Here is a 9,722-nt window from a genome sequence, read left to right on the forward strand (position 1 = left end):
ACAGAAGCAAACATTTCAGAGAAAGCAAACTTGAACAAGTAAGATGACAGCTGAGAGAGGCACAGTAGTGCGCACACCGTAACTGCAGTGCTTGGGAGGCAAAGCCCAAGACCAACCTCTGTTCACTTTCAGGCCAGTGAGGGCTACAGGAAGACCTGGTCTCAAACCCTCCATAGTTCCTAATTCATGTTGATTCTAAACAGTTAGAAAACTATTTTTAGAGCACCTATGAATATTTGTCTGCATGTATGTGTATCTCCATGTTTACATGGGCACTCTGTACATGTAATACACACAGAAGCCCAGAAGAGGATATTGGATTCAAACAACTGAAGTTACATAGTTGTGAGGGGCAACGAGGGTGTTCAAAACCAAGTCTGGGTCCTTTGCAAGAGTACAAGTGCTTTTAAACTACTAAGCCATCTTTCCAGTCCCTGATTTTTTTCAGGGTTGGCTGCCACACCCAGCCTTTTCACATGAGTTCTAGGGACTGGAAATCTGCCCCTCTGACATAGTCTTTTACACACTGAGACATCTTCCCAGCCCTACTGGAAGAGTTTGATAAAATTTTTGTTCATGTGTGTCCAAGTAATTTTTACTGTCAAACAGAGTGTATTAATTTGTTCAAATTATTTACTTTACCAAATTATTTTAATAAGTTTGAGTAGAGATCAAACTTTAATAACTCAAAGCACAGTATTTCATTTATTAAAACACTGCACAATGAACTCCAATGTCCTACTGGCAAGCATTTTCCCACTAATATTTTGACTAAAACATAAATACAAGCTTCCCAGAAACAGAAAATACTTCTTTAAAACTAAGCAAGTGAGGCAAGTACAGGTCCAGGCTTCCTTGACTTTCATCCATTTACCTGACAGTTACTGCATGCAAGTAAAAATTTTAACTGAGTGCAAGTTAAAATTCTCATTTATAGCAAATGAAGATAACATGGGTTGCCTCTCTCCCAACAAAAAGTATTAGGAACAGAGGGTAGGAATTGGCTTTTCAATGGATTTTATTTGTTATTGTAACATTCTTTTATTTATTTTTTTAACCACAAAAAATGTTCTTCTGTGAACACAATGCTCTCACAGCCCTTGTGTAGATAGACAACAAAGATCATTCCATCTCTGGTGTTGTCTTTCTTACGGCTCTTCTAAACAGTTCGCATCTCTCTCTCTCTCTCTCTCTCTCTCTCTCTCTCTCTCTCTCTCTCTCTCACACACACACACACACACACACACACACACACACACCACAGAGGTAGGAAAGGCCATTTTTAATAAATTATCTTAATTGTAGAGAATTTCCCAAAATTAAACAGACAAAATGATAAACCATGCCTTGGAGGTAAGTCTCAAAGGCCTCACACCATTCTCTATTTGGAGGATGAATCCCCTGGACTGCCTAGTCTCTGTCCAGTAACATGATGGCAAGGTTGTGCAGGTCAACCACACCTCTCACTTGCCGATTCTTTGCACCACCCAGTCCTGCTGGCACAGAGGGCAGCGATTGTTCTGTTTCACCCACAGGGACATGCAGCAGTTGTGGAAGGAATGGTTACATTCTCCCCAGACCACTGCAAGAAAGAAAGAGAACAGTTGAGTAGGTGGCTGTGCCTGTGATCTGAGCACTAGGCTGGGGCGGGGGGGGGGGGGGGTGGGGGGTGGGGGGGGGGGTTCAGTCCTAGGCCACTTGTTACAAAGCAAGATCTGTATCAAAATCAGACAATGAAACAAATGTACCAACAAGTCAGCTGTCAATTTAGATAGCTAAGCTCAGGGGGACAGGAAGTTAGGAAGGGACACATAAAGGATGTCAGGGGAGTGGTAGGGGCAAGCAGGGGGTGGGCAAAATCAACATATATTATAAAATTATAAAAAATGTAAATATTTTTTATTCCAAAAATTTTAATTTATAGTTAAAAAAAATAGTCATGACTCATAATCTCGAAAAGTTGGGTAAGTGATCAAAACATGTTTCTTTTTCTATTTACAAAAATATTTACATTTAAGAAACATTGGGGTAAAGCCACAACCCTAGCTCCTAAAATAGCTCCACTAGCTGTCTTAAGTTTAGGAGAATAAAGGACCTGAACTCGCTGGAATCTCAATCCTTCTCAGACATGGGGCAACCTTAAGGTTCTTCTGTGCTTTTCTTTATTGAAAAACACAGTTCTGTTTTTTATTTACCAAAATACAACTGTTTTACAGGCTCTCAAGTTATAGCTGGCTATTATAAACAGATGGTGGGCATGGAACATCAGCAACTGTAGACTGAGGGAGCTGTTTGTCCAAAAGTGGTGAATTATGCTAAACTATCCAGTTGGGTGTGGTTATACCCTAGAGTCCCAGAATTTGAAAGGGAGTGGGAGAGAATCACTAAAAGGCCAGCCTTGTCTACATAGCAAGTTCCAAGTCAGGGCCACACAGTGAGACCAAAAACCAGTTAATCATACCAAAAGTTACCACACAAGCAAGCTGTAGTACTTCATTTGACAATTAGATGTGCAGAGCGACCGGAGAGAGGCATCTCTCTGAGCAGAGTTCTTTGCTGAGACAGAGCCTTGCTGTATATATAGCCCAGGGTCCCTAGAACTCACTATGTTGGCCATAGTAATTGCCCTGTCTGAGCCTTGCAGGGTGCTAGGATTACGGATGCAAGCTCAGGTCTTGAAATGTTTCTTCTTTCCCTCCCTTTTGTCCTCTTACTTCCTCCCTTTCATTGTGCTTGTGAGATGGGGTCTCATAGCACAGCTGACTGGCTGGAATTTGCTGATAGACCAGGCTGGTGTCCAACTTGCAATGGCACTCCTGCCTCTCTGCTGGGTACACAGGTGTGTGGCACCAGTCCTGGCCTAGCAGTTTTCTTAATAAAAGACAGTATTCTTTTCTTTTTTTAATAGCACAAAATAGATTTTATTTAGGTCATGGGGGAATTAAGAGGGTAGTAGAGGTAGAGAGAGAGAGAGGGGTAAAGAGAGAGAGGGAGGGGGAGGGAGGGAGGGAGGAACAGAGGAGTAGAGTAGGTAGAGGCCGGCCATGAGCACGTGGAGGGAAGGGGTGAAGGGAAGGGGAAGAGAAGGGATAAGGGCAGGAGAGCAAGAGAGAGAGAGAGAGAGAGAGAGAGAGAGAGAGAGAGAGAGAGAGAGAGCGAGCAAGAGTGCAAGAAAACAAGCAGAAGATAGTATTCTTAATTAAAATAAAAGACTTTGCAATTTTATTTTTATTAAGTTTTTTTTGAGGACTAAAATACTATTTATTAAAAAGATGTTTTACCAAAGTCTTCTGTTAGAATTCTTTCCCTTTTAGTTTTAGACCTGATTTTGTTTGCTTTATAAACTATTTTTAATTATAACTGTGTGTATATTACAGGGGTGGGTGGGGGATGCATGCCACAGCTTCATGTGGAGGTCAGAGATCTTTTGGGAGTCAGCTCTATCTTTAGATGGTTCCAGAGATCAGATTTAGCTCATTGGGTTTGAGAGGGAAGTACTTTTACCTACCCAGTCATCTTACCAGTCCCCTAACTGCCCTCAACATTTTATATTGATAATTAATCACCGCTTTATGGTTTATTTTTATATACTGACAAGGCCATTTCTCTTTCTCTCTCTCTGAAAAAACAGGTCTCAATACATAGCAAAAGCTGGCCTCAACCTCTCTACTTCTGGATTTACAGGCCTGGGCTACCACAGCCAGCTTAATAAAGTCAATTTTAATTGCAAATTCAATTCCCACAGAGACAGAAGAAAAACCTTTAATTGAAAAGGCAGAAGAATTACCACATACCAACACAGTCCTCTTGTTTGTTTTCAGCTTGACATCTAAGACAGGCATCTGAAAGTAAACAAAGTGAATCTCATCTGAAGTTCAGGAGGCAACACTGGAAACCCAGATCTTTAAAGTCAAATAAAAGCCCGAAGATCAGAGATGACGAAGTCTTGTATTAATTTCTCATCTAAAAATAACTATTTAAAAGAAATAAAACACATGGCATTCTACTAATTCACCAGTGTTTTACAAGCTAATGATTTTACAAGCTCTATGACAAGATAGCTTGGCAACCACACTAGAGGAAGTCACTTGAGACAGAGATGCCAAAAAAGCAAGCCACAGCTTGCTCACCACGCACATGGACCAACTTTAGGGGTCTTTGCTTTCAAGACTCCACAGTAAATAAGCTATAGCCATGTATTGATTATTTGATTTTACACACACACACACACACACATACACACACACACACACACACACACACGCACACGGATCTAGAAGAATACTACAAGAACTAATAACGGTTTTGTTTTTCAGATAGAGCCTCACATAGACCACAGATATCCACTAACCTGAACTGCCACACTGGATGATCACCTCAGAATCCTGCCTCTAACGTCTACCTCAAAGTTTGGGAATCACAGGCACGTGCCCCTGGTCTGTCCAATAATGAAGTTTCCACATATAATCCCTTAATTTTTTTTATTAAATATTTATTTTATGTACATGAGTGCACTGTAGCTGTCTTCAGACACACCAGAAGAGGGCATCAGATCCCATTATAGATGGTTGTGAGTCACCATGTGGTTGCTGGAAATTGAACTCAGGACCTTGGGAAGAGCAGTCAGTGCCCTTAACTGCTGAGCCATCTCTCTAGCCCACTCTCTTAATTTTTAACTATGTGACTATATAATCTACTTGAAAGTTAAAGGCTTTTTCTACTTGTTTCACAAGCAAAAATCCTTTTGTTTTTGAGTTTGGGTTTCATGTTGCTCAGACTGGCCTAGGATGACTTGAACCCTTAATCCTCAATGCATTCACTCAGCATCAACAAGGTACTTGAATAAACTGCTTATGAGTAAATACTAAGAACGGGAACCTAAGGAGTTCTAAATTTCTAAGTTTAGTAGTTTCTATAATTCAATCAAGTACTATGCTTTAGGAGCCAATAAAACTGATTCATTTCTTAACTGTATTAGTAGTCCAAACTAGGTAAAAGAAAGCTCAAATCAACAGAAAAGGCTTTTGTTTTTAATTATTTTATTGGTCTAAATGTGGTTATGTACGTGCATGCAAGTGTTCTTGAACAGGTCAGAGGTGCTGAGTACCCCTGGGGCAGGCGTTAGTTTGTGAGGTGCTCAACACTGGTAGGTTTTGATTTCAGGTCCTCTGCAAGAGCAGTATGTGCCCTTAAACCACAGAGCCATTTTTCCATTTCCAGACCGAGAAAGAGAAAAAGTGGCTGAAGAAGAAAATGAGTGTGGTGACTCATGCCTGTCATCAGTGAGCTAAGGAGGCTGAGGCAGTAGGACTGCTCTGAGTTTGGGACTAGCTCCTCCCCCTTTACATTCTTTATGCACATTGGTGTTCTCACAGCACGTGTCTGTGTGAGGGTGTCAGATGCCCTGGAACTAGAATTACAGAGATGTGAGCTGCCATGTGGATGAACCTGGGTCCTTTGGAAGAACAGCCATCAATTTTAACCTCTGAGCCATCTCTCCAGCCCCAGGAACCACGCCCCCAACACACACAATCTGTTGCTAGCTAGAGTGATTTGTCCAAAAGGAAAAAAAATTAAAAGAATTCTGTAAAAATAGCAACCATGGAGCTGAAGACTGCTTTCTGCCTCTCCTTACTCTGGCTCAAGCTCAGGTGTTTGCTTCTTTCCACACAGTTACCCTCAACAACCAAACCCCCAATGCCATCCTGGCCTCTTCTATATAGATGAAAAACTGCCTCTACAGGCTTTATCCATAGTCACTAACATCTGCTCTTCTAGGATGTATGCCCTGGAATGACAAAACCATCACTGCTGTCCCTCATGCAGCTCACTAGGAAATGGGAGACGTGAGGCAAGCAAACCTCCAGGTGTGCTGATCACCTGTTTGCCTCTAGCTCTGGTGGTCAAGCTGCCAACTTTTTAGTAAAATAGTAAACCAAGGCTCCAGAAATCTGGCTGTATGGGTAAACCGATCTTTTCCCTATAGGGTATAGCTGGAACCCAAGGGAGAGATTACCCATACTGCAGTTGAGTAACAAACAGGCCTTTCCAGCAAGAAGGCAAATAAGTAACTTTTGATAATAAGATCATCAAAATCCAGGGCCGGAGTGATGGCTCAGTGCAGAACTGTCAAATGGGGTGCAAGTTTAGATCCAGTGCCCATTTCAGGGAGCTCACAACTGCCAGGAACTCCAGCCCGAGGGATCCACAGGCACGTACACATATGTACACACCCTCATTACAGTACATTAATTAAAAATAAAATTTAAAAATGTTGGGGGTGGAGTGGGCTGAGACAGGGTCGCTACATAAATCTGGTTGGCCTTGAAATCAGAGATCCACCTGCTTCTGCCTCCAAACTGCTGGGATTAAAAGGTGAATGCCACCATGCCCAGAATAAAAAGTTAAAAAAATGAAGAAAAAAAAACTTAAATATATATTTAAGAGCCAATCTCTGGTCAGCTAGACTGCTCAGGTCAGGGCACACACCTGAGTTCAAGCCTTGGGTCCCACATGGCAGAAGGAAAGAACCAACTCCCCAGTACTGTTCCTATAAGTCTCCACACACTTCTGCACACACACAAATACATTTTGTTCTTTTTACTTTAAGACAGGGTTTCTCTGTGTAGCCCTGGCTGGCCTGGAACTCAAGAGACCCACCTGCCTATGGCTCTCAAGTGTTAGGATTCAAGTATGACCCATTAACAAGGTAATAAATATAACTTTATAAATAAAAATAATGATAATTTAAAACAAAACAAAACAACAACAACAACAAAAAAAAAGAAAACCAGGTTGGAGAGATTGCTCATCAGTTAAGAGCACTGAGTTCAACTCCTAGCACCCATATGGTGGCTCACAAGTATCTATAGGTGGGATCTAATGCCTTCTCTGTCATGCAGGCATATGTGCAGTGTTCATACAGATAAATGTCTTCAAAACTCTGCCTCTCAAAAAAAAAAAAAAAATCCAAGTAAAATGCTTTTCAATCTTCCTTCTTGTTGTTGTTTTTGTTTTATCTTGCCTGGCCTGGATTTTCTACAGACGAGACTGCTCTTGAATTAACATGTTAAGATGCCCCCGCCCTGCCTTTGTCTCAAGTTTCAAGTTATAGATTTGCCACACTTGGGTCCAAGAATTAATCCTGTGAATGATGTTCCTAAAGTCTGAGACAGTATTTCTAAAGCATACAATAACCTTTCAAACAATGCTAGGGATCAGGACTAGTAAGTCTTAATCTTCTGAGGTCACCTGACCACTAAGTGGTCACTAAGCTCTCATAGCCCACAAACATGACCGTCTGTAATTCACACATGATGCTTTATGCACCAGTATGTGCTACAACATTTCAATAACTACTTTAGGCTCTACATTTCTTACTATTTAGATTTGTGGAAAAATTGCCTTTCAAATGAAAAAAAAAAATCCTCTTAAAACTTCCCTTTGGAAAGATTCATCCTAAACTAAAAAAGAATGAAAAAAAGTCTCTCTTTTATTTAATAAAAGGTATTTAAGATTTATTATTTACTTGTTTTTAAGATGGGGTCCCACTACTTAGCCTTGGCTGTATAGACCAGGCTGGTCTCTAACACAGAGATCTTCTTATCTTTGCCCCAAGTGCTGAGATTAAAGATACCACCACACCTGGCCAGAATAAAATTTCTAGGGGCTGGAGAGATGGCTCAGCGGTTAAGAGCACTGACTGTTCTTCCAGAGGTCCTGAGTTCAATTCCCAGCAACCACATGGTGGCTCACAACCATCTGTAACGGGATCTGATACTCTTTCTGGTGTGTCTGAAACAGCTACAGTGTACTCATATACACTAAATAAATAAATCTTAAAAAAAAAAAAAAAAAAATTTCTAAGCAAAGCTTGTACTGCAAAAGAACAAAGGTAACCCTTGTGCCTCAGCCTTCTGAGTGCTGGTATTTCAGACTTGTGCCACCACACTCAACCCTAAAATGGAAATTATGTTATGGCCCAGTTCCTTAGCAAGGGAGAGGGGGTGGAACAGCTGTATTTTAGTCAAATCAGATACTTAGAAAGTAGTGACTGTGTCTACAATTAAATGTAGAAAGTAATGTTTGGGAACCCTGTTAAAAACTTTTTGTGTAGCAAGTCCAAAGGCCAAGAATGTACTTTTGAATTTCTTGATTCTATGTGTAAAGAACGTCTCAATGCCAAGAAACACGAACATTTGCAAACTACGGAAATTATTTCAACTATTCTCTCCACCACCTTGTAAAGCATTCTCTTGTAATCTAAAATTATGTTTATGTTACCTGCATATGTGTTTGCATACCAAATGTGCCTAATGCCCTCAAAGGCCAAAATGGAGTGCTGGAGCCACTGGAACAGGAATTAGAGGGTGAGGAGCTGCCATGTGGGTGTGGGGAATCGAACTGTAAGTTCTCTGTAAGAGCAGCCTGTGTTCTTAACTGTGGAAACACCTCTCCAGTCCCTGGCTTTGGTTTTGTTCGAGGCTGGTCTCAAATGCACGGATGTCCGTCCAGCTTCAGCTTTCAGAGTGTTGTTACTACAAGTACAACCAACAGACTGGAAGACAGGCTAGGAAGGCAACTCGGCTGGTAGTGTGCATAGCATGAAGGAAGTCCTGAGCTCAATCCCTAGCATGCCTTTGACTTGCGGGTTTATTTCTGTAAGTTGCAGCAACTGGTTGGAGGAAGCATCACGAGATGCTGGCTTCACGAGATTGAACCTTTCTAAAAGGAGGAACAGAGCCTGGCAGTGGTGGCACTCGCCTTTCATTCCAGCACTAGAGTCACGCCCACCTCCTGCAGGAACTATCCGGTGTCTGGCGGCTGGGCCCAGCACTCGCCGGCGAGGCCCGCCTGGCAGGCCGCACCGCGGTCCCGGCTCCGCGTGCATCGCTTACCCATCACCTGGACCCTGCAGATGGCGCAGGTATCGCACTCAACGTCCCAGCTCCACATGGCTACCGCGTTCCACTTCTTAAGAGAGAACATCTTGTCACCTCCCGACTTGGAGCCTACGCTCCCGGTATGCGAGGAAAGGACGCAGGGTTCCTCGCCGTCCTCCACGTCGGCCATGGCGGCGGCGCAGAACGGCGACGCCGACGTTGGGCGCGGAGGCGGGACATATGGTGGCTCAGCAGGGCCACAACACAGGCCACGGAACCGCCAGAAGGCGCGGTCGCGCAGATGGAGCCAAGCAACGCTGATTGGCTGGCGCGGGCCAGTGACGTCATGAAGCCTGCGCAGAGAACCCCGGCGTTTGTTGTGGCCGCGGGCCTGTGACTGCATGACAGGCAGAGGACAGTAAGCGAGCACTGCCTGGGGTCCTGTTGTATTAAACTCGGGGGTCTCAAAAATCACCTTGTTCCTGTCTTTATTTGTCTCTCTCTCTCTTTTCCCAAATGTGATCTATCTCCTTACTGTAACCTTCGTATTTTACAAAATGGTTGGCCTGGAATTCGGAGATTATATTTTTTAAATATTTTAACTTTGTTTTATGTACATTGTTGTGGGGTGACATATTCCCTGTAACTGGAGTTACAGACAGTTGAGATATGCATGCGGGCGCTGGGAATTGAACCTCAGTTTTTTTTTTTTTTTTTTTTTTTTTTTTGGAAGAACAGGCCGTGCTCTTAACTACCGAGTCGTCTCTCCAGACACTACATATTGGGTTTCTTTATACTTAAAATGTATTAGGACCTTCACCCTTTTTTGTTGTTACTTTT

General features: G+C 42.5%; 1 protein-coding gene across 2 annotated transcripts; it reads right to left on the reverse strand.

Moving 5' to 3' along the window:
• Window positions 1-1,265: 1,265 nt before the first annotated feature.
• On the reverse strand, window positions 1,266-9,227 carry RNF7 (ring finger protein 7). Of its 2 annotated transcripts, none has more exons than XM_080934658.1 (3): window positions 8,905-9,227; window positions 3,795-3,842; window positions 1,266-1,582 (listed from the first exon to the last, which is right to left on the reverse strand). In XM_080934658.1, the coding sequence occupies exons 1-3, from the start codon at window positions 9,070-9,072 to the stop codon at window positions 1,526-1,528; spliced, it is 273 nt and encodes a 90-aa protein (XP_080790784.1). In that variant the 5' UTR covers window positions 9,073-9,227; the 3' UTR covers window positions 1,266-1,525. The 2 variants fall into 2 exon arrangements, with proteins under 2 accessions (XP_080790784.1, XP_080790783.1); XM_080934657.1 differs by having other exon boundaries at window positions 8,898-9,158.
• Between the last annotated feature and the right edge of the window lie 495 nt (window positions 9,228-9,722).

This window comes from Micromys minutus (genome assembly GCF_963924665.1).
Source record: "Micromys minutus genome assembly, chromosome: 21".
In the NCBI taxonomy this organism is placed as follows: domain Eukaryota; kingdom Metazoa; phylum Chordata; class Mammalia; order Rodentia; family Muridae; genus Micromys; species Micromys minutus.

Bases quoted from the DNA above. Each gene is read 5' to 3' on its own strand.
- RNF7 (XM_080934657.1), bottom strand. From the start codon at position 9,072: ATGGCCGACGTGGAGGACGGCGAGGAACCCTGCGTCCTTTCCTCGCAT. The intron at 3,843-8,897 runs GTAAGCGATGCA...GTTTACTTTCAG, and splicing joins CTGCAGGGTCCAGGTGATGG to ATGCCTGTCTTAGATGTCAA. The intron at 1,583-3,794 runs GTATGTGGTAAT...TCTTTCTTGCAG, and splicing joins CAAACAAGAGGACTGTGTTG to TGGTCTGGGGAGAATGTAAC.